We start from the raw sequence: 27,040 nt of genomic DNA, 5'->3' as shown, positions 1-27,040 counted from the left end.
CGCGCGCAGGTCCCTCCGCGGCCCCGTGCGCCCCGCGCCCGCCCGCACCCGCCGGCGGTTGTCTTTCGGGCGAGCAGCTGGCCCGGCTCGGACCCTTGTTCCTGTCTGGGACCGGCTCTTGGGAGGAGCCCAGGAAACACCTGTGGGCCGAGAGCTTGGCGGGCGGGCGACGCGGAAAGGACAGCGCGCCTCAGGCCACCATCCCTCCCTGCGGCCCAGCCCGTGCCAGGCGCTGGGGGAACAATGATGAATGAGGAGCCCTTGAGGCCCTGCGCCGACGCGCCCCCACCCCCACCCTCGGTCGGGGTGGGTTCGCTCCCCGCAACCCAGGAAAGGGAGGGGGGCAGGTGCAGCACTCAGAGCCGGTGAAATGCACGAGGGCCCGGCCGGGTGGCTCTAAAAGCTGAGGAGGACGTCCCCCGCCCCGCACGACAGCCATTACCTGTCTGTGGGTCCTTCCCGCAGTGATGAGGAGCAGTGACCCTAAGCCGCCACCGCCGTCTCCTCCACCTCCTGGGCCACCTGGCCTCTGGTTCGTGCCAGGGCGCTTCACTGCAGGTGGCGACATCGTTCAGGTTCTCTAAGCGAATATAGAGTTTTCTTAAACCACGTGTTTTAGTACGACAAGGAACACATCTAAAAGTGGGGTTCTTAACTTGGACTGGTAGGCTGGCGGTCTGTGAAGCTTCCCCAATCGTTATGGAGTTTTAGCTGTCTGTGCATTTTTCTAGGGAGAATGTCCATAGTTTTCCCGGGATTCCCAAAGGAGTCTGTGACCTCAGAAATGTTAAACATCACTGATTTTAAAGAATCTCTCCGAAGGGGAAAAGTTAATGGTAACTACAAATGATTAGAATACAGGTTGAAAGCTTTGGTATCCGGCGTCTGCCCAGACCTTTCCAGGTTAGACCTCTGTACAGGCTCCCGTTGGCTCATCCTCACATGGCTTACCCTTCCCTTCCCACCCCTCCATTCCACATCTTTGCTTGTGATAAGACAACCTGCGCAGGGACTGCCTGCTAGTGAAGTGGTGGCCAGAGGAAGCAGACTGGAAGGTCCTAGAAACAGAAGGTGTAGACATGGGCTGAGCAGGAGTCTCTGCCATCTTTGCTAATGACTCTGGGATTCCTTCCTGAGGCACTTGTCCTTGGATGGTAGTCTTACCTGCAATGTTGCTGTGAGCTCTGGAGTGCAGCGACCTGCCCATTTTGGTCTATCCTATAAGTACAACGGTTGTTCTTCAAGTTACTCCATGGAAAAGAGATTGCCTCTGGGGAGCAGTGGGGTACAGGAGACCTGGGCAACTGAAATGGGGCAGAGTGCTTGCTTTTCGCTTATACCCTTTGAACCTTTTGAGTGTTTTATTGTGTGTTTCACTTGTTCAAAAAAATAATAATTGTTTAAAATAATTCCAGGGAAGCTGATTAAAAACTCAGTTTTCTATCCCCATTCTCCCTGAGATTCTGATTTAATGGGTCTGAGGTAGAATCCGGGAGCATGTGTTTTAATGAGCTCCCTAAGGGTTTCTGATATGGGTGGATCATGGACATATTTTGACGGACAATGATGTGGAGGGAAAATCTTGGGATTTGGGAGTTGGACCCACTAAAGAAATCCCAGCTAGGCCATTCCCTAGCTGTGGGATCTTCTGCCACCCCGCTGAACTTCCTCTTTTTTGTCTCTAAAATGAAGATAATACCTACTTCACAGGTTGCAATAAAATCATTATGTAAAGCACATTTGGCATAGCAGATGCTCAGTAAATATTCTTTAGTTGTTTAATTAGAGAGTGCTCTGTGAAATGTTTGGTGAAATGAATTAAACAGAGGCCAGAACAGAAAGAGATGAGACCAAGGTCGCCAAGCTTGGGAAACAGACACAACAAAGGGAAACGCTCAGTGCCTGCTACGTATGCCTCACATGTGTTTGCAACCCTCAAGGAAGGAAGCTGTCTAGTAAACAAACACTGGATGATATATTTTCACTGCTGCGATAACTTGCCAAACTCCATAAGATGACGGCCTAAGTCATTAGTTCTGCCAGACTAGGTGAAGGAGTCACAGAAGAGGCAAGGGCTGCCCTAAGTCAGAGCGACCAGGAGTAGAAGGGCATTCAAGGCAAAGAAACCAGCATACACAAAGTCCCAAATAGGGAGAGAATGGCTTGTCTGGGAAATGATAAATAGCTCAGCATATTTGGAAGAGTAGGGCAGGAGATGGAACAGAGATGTGGGTGGACATTACACTGTGAGGAATGCCCTTTATTCTACAGAAAGTGGGGCTCCTGGGACAAGGGAGACTTTTCACTTTTTTTGTGTGTGTGTGTCTTTTTCCGTGTCCGGCAACGGATCGCAACCCTCAGTGTCGCCCCCGTACCGGACCGGGGACCGGCAATGGGATCGCAACCCTCGGTGTTGCTCCCGCGCCTCGCTCAGCCAGTGAGCGGGAACTGGTCCGTATGTGGGATCCGACCCCTCGGGCGGGAGCGCCGCCGCGCTTCCCAAGCGGCGCACTATCCAGTGCGCCACCGGGCCGGCCCAGACTTTTCACTTTTAAAGTACTAGACCCATCCCCACTTTGGAGAAATGGCTGACTCCAAGGCTGGGGCCAGAAATATGCAAGATGATCCTGCCTGGGACATTTTATTGTGCCAGAAAGTAAACAGGTTATTCAAGACCACTGTTGTGTGAAAATGACTCACGAGCCAACTTAAAAGGACTCCCACTGGCAAAAGATAGAACAATTTGAGCATCAAAAAGAATAATGATTGCAATGGGTTAAAACACCAACTAAATAAAAATCCATAAATTAAACCCATAAATTCCTTAAGTTACAAACAAATCACCTCATTGGTCATCTTTGGAGGTTACTACAGTAGCAATTTATTATTCTGAAAATTGATAAAAGGAAAGAAGTCTGTATCCTGCTTTTGTTGTACAAACTGTATCTCATAGTAACCAAAGAGTTTATGAGAGGAAGATCTTTATAAAAGAATTAGCTAATAAATACATAAGGAATGATAGAATTAGAAAAAAAAAATCACCTTTTGGCAACTCCTAATGAAAAAATGGATCAAGGTAATGATCACCAATAGATACTAAATGATGGGGTCGATGGGGAACTTCATAAAGGATCAGGTTGACATCAGCTGAATCTACTGATCAACCTTAGTTAGCACCACCAAAAGTACGATGACAGGACATTATGTGTCTCCTGATGTGGCCCAATAGGAAACACACAGCACCACCTATGATTATTCTTACACCACCCCACCACACCCCCCAAAGAAAAACTAAACCTGCTTCTAGCTTGATCAGTACAAATGAATTGCAGGGGACAGAGGAATATGCTAAGTGACCCAAGGAGTCAATCAGTCAAATCCAGAAGACAGGAAAATTGATATCCAAATGTCCAGTTTTATTTAATAAATGCATGGCCTGAGAAAAAGATGGGGATAGGAAAATGTTACCAATTTTAAAAAGATGTATCAGCCAGATGCAATGTGTGAACTTTATGTAGATACTAATTTAAACAAACCAACTATATAAAAAAAAAACACACAAAAAAACAAAACATTTTTGAGACAATTATGCAATACCAAACACAGATCAGGTTTTATGGAATACTATGGACTGAACTGTATCCACCCAAAATTTATGTCAAAGCCCTAACCCCCATTGTGACTGCATTTGGAGTAAGGAAGTAACTAAGGTAAAATGAGGTCATAGGGTGGTGTCATAGGTCATTAGTGATTAGTGTCCTTATAAGAAGAGACAGTTCATTCTTTCTCCCTTCCATATGAGGACAAAGCAAGAAGGCAGCTGTCTACAAGCCAGGAAGAGAGCCCTCACCAGAAACTGAATAGACTGGCATCTTAATCTTGGATTTCCCAGTCTCCAGAACCATGAGAAATAAATTTCACTTGTTTAAGCCACCCAGTCTATGGTATTTTGTTATGGCAGCCCAGGCAGACTAACACAAAAAAAATTAAGGAGTTATTGTTAATTTTGTTATATATGCGATAATGGTATTGTAATTATGTTTTATAAAGCTTCATCTTTAGAGAGACAAATCCCAGGTCTGCCACTTCTGGTTCTATACCTGTTAGCAAGTAGCTCGAGAATAATGAGTTGGTGTAGGTTTCCTGGGCTATTACACAGTTAGGTCCCTCTTAATCTGGTCCCTTTGCTACATGAGAATATCTGGCCAGAAGCTCTGTGTGGGGCATCATGAAAAATAGCAGAGTCAGGGGGAATCTATTCTGTGGTGCCAACATTCACACTGCAAGCCCTAGCTGATCTCAGATGTATAATTCAATCTGTTTCTGCCTAGGGAAAAGAAATGTTACCTGCACTTTACAAATGAGTGTAGAGAGGGTAGGGCAGCAGGCTCAAGCAGTTATCAGTGCTGCCCCAGGTTGTGTGCGAGTCTGTGTTTATTATACACTGAGTAGATAAGAAAGAATATGGTAAAATATGTGTAGAGCACTCAAATAACAATACAATACACCCATGGGTTCGCTAACCAGTTTAAGGAATAAAATCCCCCATTTTAGTTCCCCCTTCTCCCTTCCACCCTCTACCATGACCTGCTGACCTTGAGCCCAAAGCCTCCCTGTACTTTCAAGCCAGCTCATTCCCACCCCTCAATAGTCCACTACAAGAATGTTCTTGGGGCTGGCTACTTAGCTCAGTTGATTAGAGTGCCATATTATAACTCCAAGGTCAAGGGTTCAGATCCCTGTACTGGCCAGCGGCCCCCCACCAAAAAAAACCCCAAAAAGAATGTTCTTGACTGCTGCTACCAACCATTTCATCATCAAACCAGCTCTTGTCCTCTTTCCATATTCCAAGCATTTGTTGAAATCTCTCATTCATCAGTGATTCAGCCTTATCTAAAATTGAACAGGGCACTCTAAGCCCTCTTCACTGTTTTCTTTTTCTCCACAGCACTTGTCATCTTGCAAATGATTTATTTGGTCTATTTCTGTCTCCTCTTATTAGTATGTAAGCTCCAGGATGGCAGGAGTTTTTATCAGATTTCTTTCACTGCTGTATTATCAGGGCCTAGAAGAAGACGTGGCACATGACATGAACTCAGTGAATATCTGTTGAGGAAATTCTTCATTCTGGCTCTCCTTGCTGTTGAGTGTTTAGTACTTTTGAAATGTCTATTCTTTTTTTTCAGTAAGGTCTCAGGAAAGTCGGGAGGCAAACATGGGTGCTAGTCAGACATTCTGGCCTAGATGTCTCAAAGTCAGTGGTTTGAAATGTGTGGGTGGATCACGGACCCCTTTAAGATTATGGTGAAACCTACAGAATATACAAATAGGCACACATACTAAAGTTTTGCATACAATTTATGAAGCTCATACATGTCATCTTAATGACAGATGTACATAGAACATTTCTAGAAAGATACACAGAAACAGTCAACACACTGGCCTCAGGGAGGAGGAGGTGAAGAGTTCTCCTTTAGTACGTACCCTTTACACTTCAAATTTTGTATATAGTGTGTATACTACAATTTTAAAGTTTTGAAAACTAGTTATTTATTTTAAAGGAACCCCTGTTCTAACACCTCGGGGTGGTCACAAACTCACCTGCTTTCAGGGCCCAGGAACATATAAGGTACACTTTGGTTTGGGACAATGGCAGTGATAGGAGCTGTGACTAACTAGAGCTTGCATACCCCACCCAAAGTGCTCAAATTGATCAAATCAGCACCCCTGCTATGGGCCCCAGGAGGACTATTAGTTATCAACCTCTGCTTAGAGTGAGAAAAACCATGGTTTTGTTTGAAAATGTTTCTGGGGAGTCAATGATTCCTCAGTATTAAAGTATGCAAAATCTCTGAAGCAATAGGAGGGGAACAAACCACCTTGGAAATGACCCAAGAGCTCCAGAGAATATGGTCATTTGTGCGTGAGACAAGAGGTAGCTAAGCCTCTCTTTTCCTGCCTTGTCCAGCCCCTGCCTGGCAGAAGCTCCCACTCCAATGGGAGAACTAAGGCAGGTTTTAGCAGATAATGATGGCACGAGGTACGGGAAATGGACAGAGTGGAGCCTAGTCTAGTAAGAAAGAGCACACATCGGGGCGGGCTCCACGAAAGAGGTAGACAAGGCCCTGAAAGGTCTGAGCTGAATTTATGGAGCATTGTGTGTGTAAAGCTCTGTGCCACACCTCAGTGAGAAATGGAAGGAAGTGCAGAGACCACCCACCAGGTCCCTGTTCCTCCACTGCAGGTGGAAGAGCTGAAACCCAGAAAGAGGTTACTGGGGGAGGCAGGAAGTCCCAACCCAAGGCCTGCCCCTGGCTCTGTCTCCTCAGCCCTCCCAGGCCTGCAGACTTTCAAAGTCAGCTGCTGGACTAGGCTCTTGAATTGTAATAGCAGTAGTAACACTTCCTGACTCAACAAGGGGCTGGGCCAGGATATTCCCTGCCTCTTGTTCCTGCTAGGGGTCCCCAAGAATTAAATGACTTGGCCTCCCTCCCAGACACCAGTACACAGGCATTATGCCTTCCAGCAGATCCTATCCTTCTCAGCCCATCCTGAGCATGAGTGCAAGCGTCTGCTGACCCCTTGTGGTCAATGTGGGATCTGTCTCGGTCCAGCAGCCAGAGCCTCAGGTGCACGTCTGGGACGTTCTGGCCTGGTGACCTCACCTCTCATGGGGTCCTCCCTATAATCCTGGGAGGTGAGGAGAACCAGGATTCCCATTTCCACTTTACAAATGAGTGGCAGCATCCTGGGATCCAGTCCCAAATCCACTGCTAATTCCTTAACTGACTTTGGTAAGTCAATTCCCCACTCCCAGCCTCAGTTACCCTAAGTAAAATAGGAAAAGCAATGAGCACAAGATGGCTCTATGGTCTCTTTTAGCTCCCCAGACTCTCAAAGTGGAGAGGTGGCTTGCTCAAGCTCAGAGTGAATCAGAGCAGAGGCACTCCCAGTCTGCAGGTCACCCCCCTTGCCCACATTGATCAGAAAACACCAGTGGTGTCACAACAGATGAGAAAACCAGTTCCTCCACCTTTGTGTTCTGATTGTGTGTTGAAGGGCCACATGGATGAATGGATGGACGAGGTGGATATGTAAGAACTTCGCAATCACTCTTAGCAGCACCTGGAGCATCTACCTGCCTTCCCCCACTCCCTGACAAGGTGCCCCTCTAATTCCAGCTGCATAGCCCCTTGGAAGACTACTCTGGATCCACCAAGCTGGGGTTCTGACTCCACCGACCCCGACTGACAGCCTGAAGCTAACACCTGCAGTGAGGGAATGAGCCTTCATCCTAGGCTTCCTTCCTGCTGTCATTGACCACAGTGCTCACTAGCTACAGCCACAGTAGGAGAGTCAGGGGCCAGGAGCCATGAATGGGAGGCTCCAAACATGGGCATCCCTCACAGAGCAGTTCCTTTGGCTGAAAATAAGCTCTGTGCTCACAATGAAGCTGGGGATCACCGGGAGGCAGGCCAGCATGGAAAGAGGATGCCCTATGCAACACACAGCCCAATTCAAATATAGTGACTCTGAGAGAGTTCCTTAGCCTCTCTGTGCCTTGATTTTCTCAACTGTAAGGTGGAGTAAGGAATGAATGAGGTTGAGATATAAAATGCCTTGTAAATAGAAGTTCCCTTCCTTTTGTTCCAGATCATAGAGAGACTCTGGAGAGGGAAGGAACAGGTCCACTGTACAACAAGCAAGTTTTTTAAACTGGAAAGTTTTTCTAAGAACTCTAAAGTAGTAAAGTGCATTTGGTAGTGGGGGAGAGGAAAAGAAATGTATTTTTAGCAGGAAATGAAGGGATGCTCAAACATAGTTCATCTCTTTAAAAGAGAATACCATTCATCTGTCTCCTGCCATCATCGTAGAGCTTCAGGCACAAGGGATATTCCACAAAGATTTCCTGAGGACAAAGCTGAGATCATCTTTTCACAGCCACTGGGCAGCAGTCAGGACTCCTGAGTTCCATCCTCCACTTTTTGGGTAAGCATCTTCCTCATCCACACCTCCCTAACCCAGCCTAACTCTCCCTAAAAGCCTATCCATCCCAGAATGGGTGACAAGTTCTTCAGCCACCTGGTAGAAGGGACACCTGGGTTTGAGCCCAGCTCTGCTTAAATAGCTGGCTTCAGGTAACTGACATTACAGCTGAGGCTCCCACACACTGTCTATAAAATCATGAGCTGAGACTAGATTGGGGTTTTGAGAGGTACCCAAGGGCTCCAAGTCCCAGGTACTCCACTTCCACATGGAGTGATAAAGATAGGGAGCTCATAACACGGTGGTTAGGAGATGGGCTTCAGAGTGAGACAGGCTTGAGTTGGACTTTGTCACTTACTAGCTGTCCAACCTTGGGCAGGATTCTTATTCTCTCAGCCTCAATTTCTCATCCATAAAAATGGGGCTAATAAAGGCCGGCCCGTGACTCACTTGGGAGAGTGCGGTGCTGGTAATACCAAGCCACAGGTTCAGATCCCTATATAGGGATGGCCAGTTAGCTCACTTGGGAGAGCATGGTGCTGACCAAGGGTTAAGATCCCCTTACCGGTCATCTTTTTTTTTTTTCTTTTTTTTTAATGGGGCTAATAAAATTACCTATTTTGTTGTTGGGATTTAATGAGATCACATTTGCAAATAACTGAGCCTTGTGCCTCGCACATGAGTGCTCAATAAATGTTAATATGTTAATGGTTGTGATTACTGGAATGGGCTTCCAGCTAAGATTTCATTTGAACTGAGTTATGTGTGTGTGTGCATCCAGCCACTGGACTAAAGAATCTGAGCCCCTCCTTAGCTTCGAGATTCTATTTCTCCCCAAATATCTTTCCATTCAATTCCTCTCCATTCTTCCATCACTAATTTTTCTTACTTTTAATCTTTTTCTTCCCTCCCAATAACTAAGTGGCCTTTCCTAAACTTCATCATTTCTTGTTACCCACTTAAATACAACACCCTCTGGGGTTTTTTTGTTTTTGTTTTTTTTTTAAAGATGACCGGTAAGGGGATCTCAACCCTTGGCTCGGTATTGTCAGCACCACACTCAGCCAGTGAGCTAACCAGCCATCCCTATATGGGATCCGAACCTGTGGCCTTGGTGTTATCAGCACCGCACTCTCCCGAGTGAGCCACGGGCTGGCCCACACCCTCTGGTTTTTAATGAAAAATGGGAGGTTAAGTCCACACAATCAGAGGTGAGTTAGTGGCTTATAAAGTGACTCACTATGTCAACATCCCTACTCCACTCACCCACTCCACTCCCAGGAGTCTCCAAGTCTGTTGAGCCATCACATGGGGAAGCAAAGACTGTCAGCCAAGGCCAGCCATCCAGGGAAGAAGGATGCATTGTGGCTGGAGGCTGGACTGGGGTAAGGTTCGGAAAGGCTACAGAGGTGAGATTTAGAAGGTGGAAAGTCCTGGGAATAGTTTGGAGGAAAGAGAGAGGCTGGGGTGGCTCTCCAGGCCCCCTAAACATTCTAGGATCCCCAAAGCCTTCCCCTCTCTAGGTACAGTGCCAAGGGGGGGAAAAAGACTGGTTGAAATAAAACAAATATACCAAATATAAGAAATATACCAAAATGCCAGCCATGGTTGATCTAACAGAAGAGGACTCTTTTTAAAAATCTCTGGGATTCATTCTAGGATCCCCAAAGCCTTCCCCTCTCTAGGTACAGTGCCAAGGGGGGGAAAAAGACTTGTTGAAATAAAACAAATATACCAAATATAAGAAATATACCAAAATGCCAGCCATGGTTGATCTAACAGAAGAGGACTCTTTTTAAAAATCTCTGGGATTTTTTTCTTTTTCTTTTTTTTTTATAAATGTGGTCATATAGCTTGTTAATGGCATTTAAGTATTTAAAATCAATTTAATCAGTTGTGCTTAGCCAAGGAAACAAACAACAACCTAGAGAAAGACTGTTTTGGCTCCCACTGAAAAGTAGCAGGCTCCAGTCCTCAAAGGAAGACCATAAAGAGGAGAAATAAAAACATCATGAATATCTGCCTCCCACCCCTGATTCAGGCCCCTCTGGGCTAGGGGCTTGCTGAAATCCTTCTTAAAGGAAAGGCTGCCAAATGGCGCCAGGCCACGTTGCTGGAGAGAGTGACAACGAGGAGGTGTGAGGCATGAGGAGTGAGTAGGACTTCCTGAGGAGGACTTCTGAGAGCCACCAACAGGACTAAGGTCCTTACTAGCAACTGTGGTGATGCAGAATGACCAGTCCACAGGGGTCAGGATTTAGTTTTAGAACCTGGTTTTAGTTCTCTGCCACTAACTTGCTGTATGACCTTGAGCAAGTCAAGCCACCTCTCTGGGCCTCAGTTTCCTCATCTGTAAAATGAGAAGACTTGGTTAACTTAAAAAATTTGTACCAGGCCCTTACTCTGTGCACTGTCTTGATGCTGTGAGTAATAGACAAAGGAACGAGATAGTCATTTATTCAAATAATATTGAGTGACTACTCCATTTACTAGGCATTGTGGTTACAGGGATGAATGAGTGAGTGTCACTACCATCAAGACATTCACAACCTGATCAGGAAGACAGTGTGCAAACAAGTAGTGGCCAACCAAACACTGGGTGCAGAGACAGGTGCGGGCACACAGGGGCACGGGAGGGAGTGGCCTTTTCTATTGGGGCCAGTTGGGGGAAGTATCAAGGAAGAAAAGAGGCATGAACTGAATCTTGTAGGATCCTTAGTCCCTACCCTCAAAGAGTGCACAATCTAATCAGGGGTTAGGACAAACCCTGAAACAGCTACCATGCAAGGCAGAATGAAGCCACCACAGGTAATCCAAGTTCAGAGGGGAGTGACTTAGGTGGGGCAGGGGAAGGAACAGACAGGAAGCACAAAGAGGCCAGGAAATGATTTGCAGGAAATGGCACTGAGATAAACTTTGAAGGATAGTTTCATGTGAGCCCTGGGGAGCTGAAGAGGCATTCTAGATATGGGGTCTTCACAAGTAAAGGCACGATATGGGGACTATCAGGGTGTACTCAGAAAAGAAGACACAATAGAGAGTGGAGACCAGCAAGGCTAGAAACCAGCTGCAGCCATCATGATAAAAAGCATTGGAAATGACAGACCCTGGGCCAAGTACTTTATATCCTCACGCCAGTTCTTGGACCTAGGCTTTCTTACTACACCTCCATTCTTTCAGATAAGGAAACAGAGGTCTGGGGAAGTTACAAGGTCACATGGCTGACAGGTGGCAGAAATAGCATTTAAGCCAGGTCTGTCTGATGCCCCATCCTGACCTCCTTAACTACTGGAATGCCAGCCAGTGTCATCACCAAGCCCTTCCCATCAAAGGTCTTTGTTCCAGTGTACCTGGCCTGGCACATCACCTCAGACATGTGGGCACCGAAAGGTCAGTCTTTGCCTTAACCATGGAAGCTGGCTTGATTCAGCCTCTTCCACTTGAGCATCTATGGGACCATCAGAATCTCCTTCACCAGAATAGAGTGGATGGGTGGGGCAAGGAATACTAGGATTGCTGAGGGTGTTTTGTGCTCCGCTGTCTGCTGGTCTTGGTTTATTGTTCTACAATGGTGTAGGCTAACAAGTTTCTATTTCTCCTTCGATCAGACTAGTGTCCTTGTGGTCCTTGGCAGATCATTCTGCCATGACTAGGGTGGATGGCTTTTCTTGAGAGACTGGAATTTCAACTGGTCCTGGTACATTCGGATGCTATCCAAGTACTGCTGGATTCTCATAGATTCCCGTCTCCAGCGCCCCAGCTTTCTGAGCTGATCTGTCATGAACTTTTTTTTCAGATGGTCGTACAAGTGGCTCATCTTTTTCTTGGTTTTGTCTGAAGCTCTTATCTTACAAAAAAAACAAAGGTGCAGTTAGGATGAAGTAACCATTTCACAGCAAGAGAGGCATCTGTGCTGCTGATCTGGGGGTGGAAAATGTGCCAGTTGGACCTGATATTCATTCCATAAATGTCTTGACTCATAGGCAACCTCAGTTTCCATATTTGTACAAAATGGGCATTAAGCAAGGTAACCCCTAATGATACCTTCTGACAGTCTACAGCCTAGAAGTCTGATTTTGACCTTAACAACATCTCTAGTTGAAGACTAGAAAGAGATGGGAGGGAGCAGTTGGGGGGCGGGGGGGGCGAATCTTGTTTCTCTCCCTTTCTGTAACTCCTATCCCCCTACCCCTATTGATCATTTGGTGGTTCCCACAAATTGTCTGTTTCATCTCCTGTATATCACACTGAATTCTACTTATTTCTTCTATGGTATAACTTCTGTCCTGTCCACAACAAGACTGTAAGGTCTGGGAAGGGATATCCTATGCCTTACTCATTCATTTATTTATTCCAGTGAGCTAGATGCAGGAGATACTAAGAAAACCAGTTGCAGGTCTTTACAGTAACTACAATGTAGTCAGGAGGTGAGACACAAGCCCCAATATTTCTAAGCACAGCAGAAAGCGATATACCCCTATGAGAAGCCCAGAGTTCAAAGAAGGGAGACATCAAGAAAAGCTTCTCAGAGGTTTGACATATAAATTGGGGTTGGGTTTTATAAATTCATATAAATTGAGGATGGGGAGATTTGGGACATTTGGAGTAGAAACAGAATCTGGTGGGTGATGGTCCTGGGAGTCTATGTTTTTAGCAAGCTTTCCGGGAGATTCTGAAAAGCACTAACATTATCTGAAGGCCTAGCACAACGTTAAGCAAAGGAGTTCCTTCATAAAGCCAGTCAATGTTGGCATGATTATTTGTCACAGGAAGTTAAAGAGGGAGAGTGGGTGACAGAAAATATGGGCAATAAAAGACAGCTAAAATGGGTGGTCTCTAAACCTGTATGAGCGTCAGAAATATTTCAGTTGCTTGATAAAAACATAGACTCCAGGGATTCTAGCTTAGTAGGGTTTGGATGGGGGCCAGAAATCTATATTTTTATCATGTACATGAGATGATTCTGATCCAGCCATTGAGAAGTAAGTGGCTACTTTCACCACCATTTCTAGTCCACCCCATAACGGATGGCTTTTTGGCCTCTGTCAGCAAGTGATTTCACCTTGAGCATTACTCCTACCACAGATCAGGGTTTCTCAACCTTGACACTGTTAACATTTTGAGCTGGGCAATTCTTTGTGGTGGGGAGCTGTCCTGCACATTGTAGACTATTTAGCAGCATCCCTGGCTTCTACTTACTAAATGCAAATAGCATCATCCCACTTGTGATAACCAAACACATCTTCAGACGCTGTCAATTTCCCCTGAGGGGCTAAACCACTCCTACTTGAGAACCACACCCATAGATAAAGGGACACCAGCCATTATTCACTGTTCTGAGCATGCTCAGACACCAGACCTTTGCTGTCCTCATTTAAATCAGTGCATACCCAAAGCTTCCTCTTCCCCAAATGTGAGCACTTTCTTGGAGAGACAGAAACATTGTCACATTGTCACCGAGGCCATCAAATCCACTGAATTCCTGCAAGCCAGGCTCTCAGCTAGTCACTGGGTCTACAAACATGGAGAAGACAGTTTCTGTCCTTAAGGGAGGGTGGCCTGCACAATGATCAGTCCGACCCAGGTTTGCAACTCTGCAATGATTTTCTGTATGTGTGAACTTAGTAAAGTTACTCCATCTCTCTGAGCCTCAGTTTCCTGAACTGTTGAATGGGGGAATAATAAATAATGCCCATCAAGTACCTAAACATATATAAAGGCTCAACACAGCTTTAAAAGTAAGTTTCTGGATGACTGAAGGATGACACAGCCCTCTGGTACCTAGAAAGCCAACTCAGGAGTTCCAGTTATAGTATTTCATTTTTTATTTTTTAATATTATTTCAGAGATCCTCACCCCACCTGCAAGAGGTACAATATTCCCCACAGACTGCTTATAGGGGGGGCCCACAATCCATCCTGGGCCAGTAAGAATACCCCACACCACCTGGCCACAATGATTGGAGCAAGAATGGGCCCATGACCCAGCTGGGCCAACTGGAGTCTGTCTCCAGGATTTGTCTAACATGAGCAACACTGGAAGCACTTCCACTTCCATTGTGGTCTACAGGGTTTCCTGTGGCCCTGCTCTCAAGGGACAGCCAGCCTGATGATGATGTCAGTGTCCAGAAAACAGCAGACAAAGGAGTTGAAGAGGGAGAGTGAAAGACACACTTGATGGTACTGGAGGCCCTGGCTTCTCTCATCCCAAATGTTGGCAACCCTGCCCTATCCATTCTTGATTATGTAAACCCATCATTCTCCATTTTGCTTGAACTACTTCAAGTTCAGCTTATATCACCTGCAACTGAGAAGATCTTAATAGATCCTATTTTACAAATAAGAAAATGGTCCTGGAGGAAGTGTGATTCATCCAGGGTCACACAAAGCTAAGTTGGCTTGCCCATCTCCAAGTCCATCACATTTCCACACCCCTGGAAGTTAAGCAGAAGAAGAAATACCCAGGCCCCTAGTCTTCTTTTGGTCTTTGTGGCCCTCAAGAGAATCTGGCATCATGTCTTAAGGCTCCCCCACTCTTTTCTTTCTTTTTTTTGGCAGCTGGCTGGCATAGGGATCCGAATACTTGACCTTGGTGTTATCAGCACCATGCTTTCCCAAGTGAGCCAACCGGCCAGCCCCTCCCCCACTCTCTTCAATATCAGAATCCCACAGGCCCATCCAGATTGGACCCTGGAACACAAAGGGAAGTTCAACATAGTCAATAAGGAGGCAGCCACTCAACTCTGGGCTGCCTGCTTTGCTCGAAGAAATAAATACATTCTTGGAGTCCACAATGCTTACTTTTCTCTTCCTAGTGCCCAGCACACTGCCTGCCCCAAGCAGGCCCTAAAGACACGTTTAATGAATTAATCAGTCAGGGTCTACAGGGACCAGTAGGGTGACAGTACTTGAGCCTTTGAGTGAGCAGGTAAAACCCTACTTGTCCATAAGCAAAAAATGGGAGAAGAGCTTCAGTTCTCATCTGGAAAATGGGGGTAATCCCCCAAGGAAAAAACTGAACAGATAGTGTTGCTGCTAATTCAAGCCTTAGGACCCAAGACTTTGTATGGAAGATAGTAAAGGTCTATTCATGGATTCCCTAAATAGAGATAATGTGCTTTGAGAAAAAAAAATGCCACAAGACCCACAAGACATAGAACAGGTGTGACACCTTGGGCAAGTTGGTAATAGTATCAATTGCCTCCTCTGTAAAGTGGGGCTGCCTTAGAGCACCTGGATGGCTCCCTATCACCTCTGTGACCTGTAATCGCCTCCCTCCACCCCCCAAGGATATGGGGAGAGTGAAATGAATATGGTTCAAGCCACTAACATCCTGTCAATGCAAAAGCTTATGGCTACTTACCTCCATCTCATAGATTCGTTGTGCACTGAGGTTGTCACGAATAATCACCTGAGATAAATGGCTCTTGGGTAAAAGTTTTTTCACTGCTGCTTCACTGGAATTCATTAAGCTGGAATGAGGAGGGGAAGGTAGTACAGGTTATATATGGCCAGGACCAGGGCCAGGGCCTGATTTGATGGGGGAGTGAAAGAGCTTCCCCAGGTTTCTCAGGACAAGCACAAATCTGTCATAATTTTCAGAGGAGCAAGAGAGTAGCCATAGGTTTCTTCTTGTGGAAAAGGTATGCTAAAGGGGTATTTCTTGGGTGCTTAGAGAAAAATCCATCCTGAGAAGGCTGAAGGAGGGTCCAGGGTAGACAACAAAAGAGTCAACAGGGACTCAGAACTGTCCTCAGAAGCAGTCATCTTAATGACATAATGCAGGATGAGAGGGAAGGTGTGAGTCTTAGAGGAGAAGAGTAAAAGTTGAGGGGTAGGATTCAGAGGGATGAATTTGAGGGAGACTGAAGTGGGGGGCCCTTGCTCCAGAGCCCAGGCCTAAAGAGGATCTGGGAGGCAGGGGGTAGATCAAAGAAGGGAAAAAAGAAAATGAAGAGTTTAGACAAAGGTTAGACTGGTCAACAGGGGAATTCTAAGGGAAAAGGGTTTGAGAAAAGTGTACAAAGGTGAGGGAAATCTGGAGTGGACAGGGGTTCTGGAGACTGTGGAGGGTGAAAGGTGGAAGACGGTGTGGGGTGGGGTACAATGGAACCAGGTGCTCTAGGTGAAAACAGAAATAACAATTTGGTCAAAATTGGATGGGACCAGTAATGGATATTTCCAGGCCCCGAGTTTTTACTTTTTGATAATTTGATTCCACCACAAAGTGGTTTTACAAATATATATACCTTTAAATGTTTTTGCCCATTTAAAAATAATTGTTTCTATTTTCTTTCTAAAAATTGAAAACTAAATATACAACTACAGGGAAGCAATTGAATAAATTTTGGCAAGTCATATGACAAAATACATGTAATTATGTATAAAATGTAGATATGTATGGTGTATTAGATGAAGAAAAAAAGCAGGTTACTAAACAGTGAACTTTTTGTGAATTTTCCTTTCTTTTTTTTTTTCTTTTTCTGATCTCTGTGGCTGGCAGGTACAGGGATCAGAACCTGTGACCTCAGAGTTTTCAGGCTGAGCTCTAACCAACTGAACTAACCAGCCAGCCCCATAATGTATTTTTTTTAAAAAGTATAAGCATGTTGTAACACATATATATGAATGCATCTGGAACAATATACACAAAGACATTAACAGTAATTGTCTCTGGCCACTCATTTTGTTTGTGTCTTGTCTGATTTTTCTACAAGTGCACACTACTTTTATAACTAGAACAAAAAAGACAATCTTTAAAGGAGAAAACATTTCGAAGGATTAGAATTTCTTTCTAATTCATTTTCAGCCAATTTGGGACTATAGTATTGTGAATGTCTGCATATTTACAAACTAGTATGAACAAACAAAAGTCCTCAATTTTGTATTTGCATGTTTTTGACTTCGATGCACGGCAACACGTTATAGGCATGGGATGATGGAGAAGGCTGTTTTAGAGATCAAGATGCTCACACACAAAAGTCCCCCAAATCCTGTTCTTTTTTTAAAAAAAGATCTAAAATATTTAGAGATACATAAAACCACCCACTCAGTGGCGCACCAAATTTACCAATACTAGAAAGGAAAAAGAAAAAAGAAAAAAAGAGGCAGTGACTGGAAATATTCCCTTTCAAGTAGTAAATAATGGTCATTTTGAACCAAATTGCATTTCAGCCGAAGTCCTCTGTGGGAGCCTGCCTGGAGGATGCTGTGGGTTGTGGAATGGAAGCGGGGAAGAGGGGACTGGGGTTTGCGAGGATTGGGGCCAGGCAGAGGGGACTGGGAGCTTCTCCAGGGCCACTGGGGAACGTACAGCTGAGGAGAGGGATGCTGGAGCTGGGCTTCCTCAAGGTCTAAGGAGGTTTGGGCCAAAGGGCACTGGGGCCACACGGTGTCAAGCCGGGGGGACTGAAGGGCCGGGGCCGATTCGCAGGAAATGTGGGTTGCAGGTGGGAATTCCGGCTCTCTCCGGAGCCCGCGCTGAGGGCGCTCAGGCTCCTGGGGTCCGAAGAGCTGGACTGGGAAGGAGCTGGGGGCCGGGTCTGTGAGAAATCCAGACTCCCCTGGGGTCTAAGAAAGGGCCAGGCTCTGCGGGATCCGGGACCCTGGGAGAGCCGGGGGTCCGGCTGAGAGAGTGTGGGTCTGAGAGAGTTCGAGCGCTCCCAGGGGTCCGGAGGTCTGACGAACGCTGCGGACACCCGGGCGGCACCTGAAGAGCACCGGCTGCTGCGTGGTCCGTGGCTGCAGGAAGCAGATCTGCGGACGAACTTCCAAATCGATTTCTGGGCGACGACCGAGGCGATAGCGCCGTAACAAGCTCGGGGTGGCGCCGGAACTGGTGGTCGCCGAGGCGGCGGTCCCATAATCCGTGGACGAGCCCGGGTCCCACGTGACCGAGGGCCTAGCCGGCCGTGCCGTTGAGTCTTCCACCCTGAAGAACGACTCGGGAATGGGAGCCAGGTTGGAGGTCATGATCCGGACGCTCGCGGACGCGTAGTGAGACCCGCGGCAACTCCCTGAGCTGAGCGCGGCGCGTTGCCCGGGAGACAGGCGAGGGGGCGGGGCGGGGGGGCGGGGAGTGTGCGCAGAGCCCGGAAGCTGCGGACGCGGCAAGATTGTCCCTCGGCGGCCGCCGTGCTGCGATCCGGCGCGTTGCCGTGGAGACGGATTGGACGGAATGGGGTGGGCTAAGGTGCACTGAGCCGACTCTGCTTCTCCACCCGTATTGTTGTGATCGCCCGGTGGGGTAACCGGGTGAGCCGAGGCTGGGATTTCTCCGAAGATCAGGCGCGGCCGATGCTTCCTATCGACGAGGGACCACTGCTATGGAAACCAGAGAGTTGATCCGGCAGGGATCGTGGCCCCCGGATCGTGACGGGTCTTCACTCTCCCCGAGACCCTCGCCCGAGGCTTCGTTGCGCGGCTGCTTGCTGAACGAACCCGCCCGCCCTCCTACGGGAAAGAGGTAAGACCTCCGGGGTCTTGACACTGAGCCAGCGAAGAAGGCTATTCCATTGCCACCTCCCCGGGAAACTTACCTGGCCCTCCCCTGGAAGTGGCGCCTCGCTCGCGACAACCCGTGGACTTCGTTCCACGTTTATAACGTATTTAACGAACGCCCCACGGTGTTTGCCGACTTTTCCCACACGTAATGGACCAGAAAGACCAGCTTTCGGACCTTACATTGTGACCTGAACAAGTCTTTCCCTCGTGTCTCACTTTCCTCCTGCATTAAATGGAGATATTAACTCTAGAAGCCAATCTGAATAAGTTGCTTTGAAGATCGAGCCAGACAAGGGAAGCCAAAGGCTGCTGCAGAGTTGCTATTTCCCTGCCTCCTTCCGTTCATACTAAACGTTCCTCAGATCTCTGTGTCATTTCTTAAGGAGATCTTTGCGACTCCCTATCCCTAAGCCTGGAGTAAATCCCTTTACTCTTCATTCCTACAATGCCCTGCATTAAAATTTCCCTAACAACGGCAAGAAGAATAGTTAACATTTTTAGAGCTCACTCTGTGCCAGGCCCTGTGTCAAACATTTTATCTGGATTACCTTATTTAGTCTTCATAACACCCTTTTAAAGTAGGCACTGTTATCCCTATTTCCCAGCGCTGTAATACTTGTAATTGCTTGTTTAATGTCTGTCTCCCCGACTAGATATTTTTTCTTTTCTTCCCTTTTTTTTTCTTTTGTTATTTGCTTTTCCCACTAGACTTTTTTTTTTTTAAAGATGACTGGTCAGGGGATCTTAACCCTTGACTAGGTGTGTCAGCTCCAAGCTCTTCCAAGTGAGCCACAGGCCGGCCCCCCACTAGATTTTTTTTTAAATTGACACATTGTACATATTTATGGGGTACAGAGTTATATTTCAATACATGTATACAAACAAGGTTTGGTGATCAAATCAGGGTAATCAGCATATTCATCACCATAAAAATTTATCATTTTTTTGAGCTCCTCTCTTCTAGCCATTTGAGAACATACAATACATTATTGCTAATTATAGATGCCTAGCACTGCTTACATCACTAGAACTTATTTTTCCTATCTAGCTGTAATTATGTATTCATTAACCAACCTCTTCCTATATCCCCTCCCCCTCCCCTTCCCAGCCTCTAGTAACCACAATTCTATTCTCTACTTCTAAAAGCTCAACTTTTTTTTAGCTCCCACCTATGATTGAGAACTTGCAGTATTTATCTTTATATGCCTGATTTATTTTACTTAACATAATGTCTTCCAGGCTCGGGCTGGCCGGTTTCTCAGTTGGTTAAAGTGTGGTGTAAAAAGTCTTTCAGGCTCATCTGTGTTGCCACAAATGACAGAACTGCATTCATTACCATGGCCAGGTAGTATTCCATTGTGCATATCTACTACATTGTCTTTATCCATTCATCTGCTGGTGGACACCTAGATCATTCCATATCTCGGCTGTTGTGAATAGTGCTGCAGGGGATGCAGATATCTCTTCGGTATGCTAATTTCCTTTCCTTTGGCTAAGTACCCAGTAGTGGGATTGCTGGATCTTATGGTAGTTCTATTTTTAGTTTTTTGAGGAACCTCCATATTGTTTTCTGTAATGTCTGTACTAATTTACATTCCTTCCAACAGTGTATAAGAGTTGAGGTCTTCGAGAAAAGTGGCCATGACTGTCTTATACATTCTAGTATCTCCAATACCTAATATGGTGCCTGATAAATATTTCTTGGCTAGCATGAAAATAACTCCTCCATCACTATCCTCCCCCTAAAGAACAGTGTCTCTTCTTCAGACTTTCTGTCACTGTGATGAGCAGCAGTTTCCTCTATTTCTCTTAACTCACTGGGCACTGGTTTGGGGAGGAAGGGTCTGCTTCTGTCCGGGTTTCCTTATTATGAGGATCCAGAACAATCCTTAGCATTTAGGCTTCCACCTGGATTTGGGGGGGGCTTTTTCCTTGCCCCTCATATGATTTTTAGAACAAGCCAGCCCCCCTGACTGCCCTTTCCAGGGTGAGTCTGATGCATTTGACCCTGGGGTGTTGGCAGGTAGGATTTGCCTATGCAGTCTTTGGCCTTCCTCTCCAGTAGACTAAGAACCACCCCAACCCCACCCAGCCCCTCCCTGAAATTCTAGAGAAACATGCCAGAGAACTCATCCTTTCCAGAAAACCTCTCAGAAAACAGAGTCTTGGTTGTTGGAGTCATTCCTTCGTTCAACAAATATTTATGAGGCACCTACTTGTGAGGACATAATTGGCACTGGTGGGTGATATAATAGGAGAAGACAGACACATCATAACCCTAAAGGGCACACAGTCTCCTGGGGAGACAGACTTTAATCAAATAATCAGACAGATCAAGGCAAAACCACATCTTCAAGTGGTAAGTGTTGGGAAGGAGAGAACATAGGGCTGAGAAAGTCTGGACAGGGACTTGATCATACATGGGCGAGGGGTGTGCTCCCAGGAGGTTTCCCTTAAGGAAATGACCATTGGGCTGAGATCCCAAGGCTCCTCAGATTTCTGCAGTCCTCTACTGAATGGGACAGATCAGGATCTGATTGGCTTAGAAGGAAATGGGGTTCTGGGTTGAGGGAGCAGCAGAGGCAAAGTCCCCTGGCTGGAGAGGACAGGATGTCCATAAACAACTGTAAGTGGCTCAGTCTAGCCGAGGCCCTTCAGGACATGGGGAAGGCTAGTAGACTGGAGAGATGGGCAGGAACCAGACCACAATGGTCTTAACAGTGGCAGCTGCTGAAATATATTAAGTAGGGCAACAAAACTTTGGCTCCTCATCTGTCTGTGCCTAGTGAAGGCTGTCATTTGGCCTTGAGAAGTGTGATCTAAATCTGAATGCTTCTATTTTAGTGAAACATATACAGATGTGCTATTTTTGCAGCTTTGTTCAAGAATGAGAAAGTGAGGGGCCTGAGACTTCTTAGGAGAAGGCAGGGGTCTGCCCATTCCTGGGGTGCATGCCACAGTCCTGGAGAAGGCAGGGGTCTGCCCATTCCTGGGGTGCATGCCACAGTCCTGTGGCAGGCTGCATGGTGCTGGCATGGCTAGTCTTCCTGAGGCTCTGCTGCCTCTCTGCACTTGCTCCTGGGGTTGCTGTAATGCCCGTTATGCTGTCCTTCAGGCAGCTTTTGGCCACTTCCTTCCTCAGGCCCTCTTTAGAGGCAAGGTGCAGGAGCATGTTTAACAATACAGGACTTTGTCATTTAACATCAGTTTTACATAGGCACATCCTGTCTCTTCAAAGAGATGGTTCTTGGAGGAGGACAGCTGGGACCCTCCTGCTTTTATCCTAAGCCCCTCCAGTGACTCCCAGCACAGTGGGCTCCGGTTCTATGTCACTGTTTCAGGGTCTCATGATTGGGCCATAAAGTCAGAAGACTGAGGAGGGAGATTATGTAAGTGGTGTCCACTTAGAGGAATTGGAAGGAAAGAGAGAATTTTGAAGAGGGGAGAAGAAGGCTGTGAGAGCCTAGCTGGAGAGTCAGGCCAGGGCACAGCTGAGGGATACAAGTCGGCCTGCCCATCTAGAAAGGTGGGGCCCCTCAAGGGAGGCCTCAAGTGCCAGGCTGGTGGACTTGCCCTTTGTCCCATAGGATAATCCCATTAGACTATCTGAGAAGCATGCTGAACATGCAGAGTCCTGCTCCTCACCCTGAGAATCTGACTCAGTGGGTTTGGGGAGGGGGCTAGGTATCTGTATTTTTAATGCGTTCCCTGGGTAATTCTGCTGTGATGGTCAGACCACCTTGGGGAGTCCTGTAGGTCCATCCATCCATTTCCCAGAAATCCCTGGGGTTGGCCTGCTGGGCTCCTGCCCTCTAACCATCTTCTCCCTCCCCGCAGTTTTCTGTGGACACAGCCTAGCACAAAGGTGCAGCCCTCACACTCGGCTGACTGCTGACCCACCACCTTGATGACAGCGCCCCCGCCTGCCTTCCCAGTTCAGTTCCGACCGCCCTCGGTCAGCGGCCTCTCACAGATCACCAGAAGCCTCTATATCAGCAATGGTGTGGCTGCCAACAACAAGCTCTTGCTGTCCAGCCACCAGATCACCACGGTCATCAATGCCTCGGTGGAGGTGGTGAATACCTTATACGAGGATATCCAGTACGTGCAGGTGCCTGTAGCCGATGCCCCCGTTTCGCATCTCTACGACTTTTTTGACCCTATCTCTGACCACATCCACAGTGTGGAGATGAAGCAGGGCCGCACGCTGCTGCACTGTGCTGCTGGTGTGAGCCGCTCGGCCACCCTGTGCCTTGCCTACCTCATGAAGTACCATGCCATGTCCCTGCTAGATGCCCACACATGGACCAAGTCATGCCGGCCCATTATCCGGCCCAACAATGGCTTTTGGGAGCAGCTCATCCACTATGAGTTCCAGCTGTTTGGCAAGAACACTGTGCACATGGTCAGCTCCCCCATGGGAGTCATCCCTGACATCTATGAGAAGGAGGTCCGTTTGATGATTCCACTGTGAGCCATCCTGCCAGCCCCTACGCTGGGGTTAGAGGTACAGATCTGTTGTTGGTCTGCACCAAGATCTGAACTTGGACATTCTACTTTTGATGATACAGAAAAAAACAGATGATGCCTTTTATAAGGGCCAGAAGAAAGAAAGGGTTGCTGCAGCTTTTAATCTGCTAATTCATATCTTTTTTTTTTTTTTTTTAAAGATGACCGGAAAGGGGATCTTAACCCTCGACTTGGTGTTGTCAGCACCACGCTCTCCCAAGTGAGCCATGGGCCAGCCCCTAATCCGTATCTTTAAAGAATAAAGTCACTAATTCTAAGAGGGTGAAGATAACTTTTCTACCCTGTGGGTGGCCAGCCATGGCTGCTGGCCAGAGGGTAGGGCAGGGCAGGTGGTACCCAGGACAGAGACTAGCACCTAATGCACTTGGCAGGCCTGGAATTCTGAAGCCCTCCCCAGGACTGGCTAACCCAGGAATGATTCTGCCACAATCCCATCTTGTTCTTTCAGACCCAAAGCCAGAGCCTTAAGCATCATGGCACCTCCTGTGCTTTTCACAGTAAGTGTCAACCTACTGGATAAGTGGCTTTCAAGTGCTACTCCAGGAGCCCAGGGGACCCCAGACCATCCCTGCTTCCACCTTCACCACAGTGGCCCAACTCTGGTTTTCTAGATTGAACTTGTGCATAAGATAGTTTTCAAAGAAAGCATTCCACTGTATTAAATTTTTTTGAGTGCTATTGTACATAGCAAGGTCTCAAGAGCCCTCAGCAATCATACCCCAATCTTTGATGCAAGGTGGCATTGGTACACTTCTCCAGGGCACATGAGGAAAGCAGGCCTGACAACAGGCCTCAGGGGTTTTTCTCACAGGCCTTGTCTTGGACTGGGACCCAACCCTGTCACCTTTCCATGTGAACTGGGGCCTCTGGGAGCCTCAGTGTCTTCATCTGTCCAAACAGTGACAGCTCTTTTCTCACACAGTTGTCATGAAGATTCAATAATTCCTCAGCACAGTGCCTGGCACATGATGCATGCTTAGTGTAAATGGCTACCCTCATCATGAATGATAGATTCTTTGGCCCTGCTGGTCCCAGGTCAGCACAGTCATTTGGCCCTGCTGGTCCCAGGATTCTTTGGCCCTGCTGGTCCCAGGTCAGCACAGTCATCCTCACAAGGGCATTTCCCCCTTCTGTGCACAGCCCTTTATTGTTTACTAAGTGCTCTTCCAAAAAGTCACCCTGTGTGGGAAAAAAAAATGGTTTCAGTCCTTTCAGACCCTACCTCAGAGGGAGCTAGACTTAGAAGCCTTTTAGGAGGTCCCATTGTGTTTCATCCAGGTGCGGCTGGGGAAACAAGCAAGGAGCACATTCCAGCCCCTCACAAAAGACCTTGTTTAGAATCACTGACAGAATCGCACCAGCACCCCAGTCTGACTGACTACCAGGATCCACTGGGGCACGTGTCAGAGGGTTAAACGAGTGGGCTCCACCAGTAGGCCTGGAATCCAGGATTGTTCAGACCCCCTCCATGCCTGAAGAGCTGGCTCAAGACCAGCTGTTCTAATCCAGAGGTTTTTAAACAAGCATGGGGGACAAACAGAAGCACACCTGCTCTGCTTAAGGCAGAGCAGTGGGTCCAGTGGAGGCCAAATGTCCTTTCTTTCCAAGCCTACCTGCACCCCACTTTCACAAAGGGAGTGCCCAGGAGTGCAATTTGGGGGAGCTGGGGAGAAGGAGGAAAATCTCTTCTCGAAACTCCACAAATCAACTTTACTGGCAGAAACCCAGATGGAAAATTTCTTTTAAGGCATTTTTAAAAATAACTTTACTTGTGTATTTTTTTAAAATTCTAAATTAGCATACCATAAAATTAACTTTTTTGGATGTATAGTTTCTATGTTTTAACACATGTAGATTCATGTATCTGCCACCACAATCTGGACACACCAAAAATCACTCAAGAAATCCCCTGACACTTCCCCTCTGTGGTCAAACCCTCACCCCACCCTGGCCTCCTGCAAACACTCATCTATTTTCAGTCCCTATAGATTTGCCTTTTCCAGAATGTGACTAGACTCATACATGATATAACGTGGAGATTGCCTTCTTTGACTCAGCATAACGTCTTTGAAAAACATAAGTTTTTGTATGAACATAAGTTTTCATTTCTCTAGGGAGAGTATGTCAGAGTGGGATGCTGGGCCATGTGGTAGAGGTATGTTTAATTGTATAAGAAACTGCCAGACTTCCAGAGTGGCTATTTTGCATTCCCAGCAGCACATTATGAGAAAGCTATTTTCTCTGCATCCTTGCCAGTATTTGAAACTGCCAATATTTTTTATGTTAGCCATTCTGATAAGTATGTGGTATTAGCTCTTTATGGTTTTAACTTGCATTTCCCTAATGGTTAATGATGTTGAACATATTTTTGTGTGCCTAATCCTTCCATATTTCCCCTTCAGTCAAATGTTTATTCAAGGCCTTCTATGTTTTAACACATGTAGATTCATGTATCTGCCACCACAATCTGGACACAGCAAAAATCACTCAAGAAATCCCCTGACACTTCCCCTCTGTGGTCAAACCCTCACCCCACCCCAGTCTCCTGCAAACATTCATCTATTCTCAATCCCTATAGATTTGCCTTTTCCAGAATGTAAGTAGACTCATACAGGATATAACGTGGAGATTGCCTTCTTTGACTCAGCATAATGTCTTTGAAAAACATAAGTTTTTGTATGAACATAAGTTTTCATTTCTCTAGGGAGAGTATGTCAGAGTGGGATGCTGGGCCATGTGGTAGAGGTAGGTTTAATTGTATAAGAAACTGCCAGACTTCCAGAGTGGCTATTTTGCATTCCCACCAGCACAGTATGAGAAAGCTATTTTCTCTGCATCCTTGCCAGTATTTGAAACTGCCAATATTTTTTATGTTAGCCATTCTGATAAGGATGTGGTATTAGCTCTTTATGGTTTTAAATTGCATTTCCCTAATGGTTAATGTTGTTGAACATATTTTTGTGTGCCTAATCCTTCCATATTTCCCCTTTGGTCAAATGTTTATTCAAGGCCCATTTTCTAATTGAGTTTTGAGAATTCTTTATATGTTCTGAATACAAGTTTTGTGAGGTATGTGATTTGTAAACATTTTCTCCCAGTCTGTAGCTTTTCTTTCCATTCTCTTAAAAGTGTCTTTTGCAGAGCAAACATCTTTAATTTAAATTTGATGAGATACAAATTACCAAGTGTTTCTTTTGCCAATTGTTCTTTTGGTGTTACGTATAAGAATTGTTTGTCTAACCCCAAGTCACAAAGATTTTCTCTAACGTTTTAGAGTTTTATATTATTTATTTATTTATTTTATCCTTCTGTATAAGGTGTGAGGTTTAAGTTGAGGCTAATTTTCACTCCATATGTTGAAAATTCCGCTCTCCATTGAGTTGCCTCTGTGCCTTTGTGGGGGTCTGTTTTTGGACCCTATTCTGTCTGATACATGCATATTTCCCTTCACTAGTGCCAGACTATCTTGATTACCATAGCTTTATAGTAGTGTGATTCCTCCAATTTTATTCTTCTATTTGAAAACTGTTTTGTTTATTCTAGTTTCTTTGCCTTTCCATATAAATTATAGAATCAATTTGTCTACAACAACAACAAAAATCCTGCTGGAATTTTTATAGGAATCGCATTAAATCTATCAATCAATTTGGGGAGTGTTGACATTTTTTACTCTCTACAATGATTTCTCTCATCAGTGTTTGTAGTGAATTTTTATAGGAATCGCATTAAATCTATCAATCAATTTGGGGAGTGTTGACGTTTTTACTCTCTACAATGATTTCTCTCATCAGTGTTTGTAGTTTTCAGCATACAGATTATTATTTTTAAAAATTATTTATTTTTAAATTTTATTATTATACAATGTAAACATTTCTTGTGGCCCTTTACCAATTTCTCCCTAACCCACCTCTAGGTGGAAATTCAGGTTATTGATTAGAGACCTGTATTCCACAAATTTTGATTTTTTTGTATTTTCATTTTGATCATTTCAAAATATCTTCTAATTTCCCTTGAGATGTCCT

General features: G+C 46.0%; 2 protein-coding genes across 3 annotated transcripts; one reads left to right on the top strand and one right to left on the bottom strand.

Annotated features, from left to right (window-relative positions):
• Window positions 1–10,427: 10,427 nt before the first annotated feature.
• LOC103590707 (chromosome unknown open reading frame, human C5orf52) lies at window positions 10,428–17,964 on the bottom strand. Its single transcript, XM_008573012.1, has 3 exons — window positions 17,695–17,964; window positions 15,349–15,457; window positions 10,428–11,833 (listed from the first exon to the last, which is right to left on the bottom strand). Exons 1-3 carry the CDS (start codon window positions 17,955–17,957, stop codon window positions 11,636–11,638), a joined length of 570 nt encoding a protein of 189 aa, XP_008571234.1. The 5' UTR covers window positions 17,958–17,964; the 3' UTR covers window positions 10,428–11,635.
• A 242-nt stretch (window positions 17,965–18,206) lies between these two features.
• DUSP18 (dual specificity phosphatase 18) lies at window positions 18,207–24,205 on the top strand. 2 transcript variants are annotated; one of them, XM_008573003.1, is made up of 3 exons: window positions 18,207–18,450; window positions 22,326–24,053; window positions 24,112–24,205. In XM_008573003.1, the coding sequence occupies exon 2, from the start codon at window positions 22,396–22,398 to the stop codon at window positions 22,960–22,962; it is 567 nt and encodes a 188-aa protein (XP_008571225.1). In that variant the 5' UTR covers window positions 18,207–18,450; window positions 22,326–22,395; the 3' UTR covers window positions 22,963–24,053; window positions 24,112–24,205. The 2 variants fall into 2 exon arrangements, with proteins under 2 accessions (XP_008571225.1, XP_008571226.1); XM_008573004.1 differs by lacking the exon at window positions 18,207–18,450 and adding an exon at window positions 19,763–19,833.
• Window positions 24,206–27,040: the final 2,835 nt, after the last annotated feature.

The sequence above is a fragment of the Galeopterus variegatus genome, unplaced genomic scaffold, assembly GCF_000696425.1.
Source record: "Galeopterus variegatus unplaced genomic scaffold, G_variegatus-3.0.2 Scaffold863, whole genome shotgun sequence".
NCBI lineage: Eukaryota > Metazoa > Chordata > Mammalia > Dermoptera > Cynocephalidae > Galeopterus > Galeopterus variegatus.
This window is presented reverse-complemented; position numbering and strand designations above follow the sequence as displayed.

Bases quoted from the DNA above. Each gene is read 5' to 3' on its own strand.
- DUSP18 (XM_008573003.1), top strand. From the start codon at position 22,396: ATGACAGCGCCCCCGCCTGCCTTCCCAGTTCAGTTCCGACCGCCCTCG.
- LOC103590707 (XM_008573012.1), bottom strand. From the start codon at position 17,957: ATGACCTCCAACCTGGCTCCCATTCCCGAGTCGTTCTTCAGGGTGGAA. The intron at 15,458-17,694 runs GTGCCGCCCGGG...TCCTCATTCCAG, and splicing joins CAGCAGCCGGTGCTCTTCAG to CTTAATGAATTCCAGTGAAG. The intron at 11,834-15,348 runs GTAAGTAGCCAT...TTTTTTTGTAAG, and splicing joins AACGAATCTATGAGATGGAG to ATAAGAGCTTCAGACAAAAC.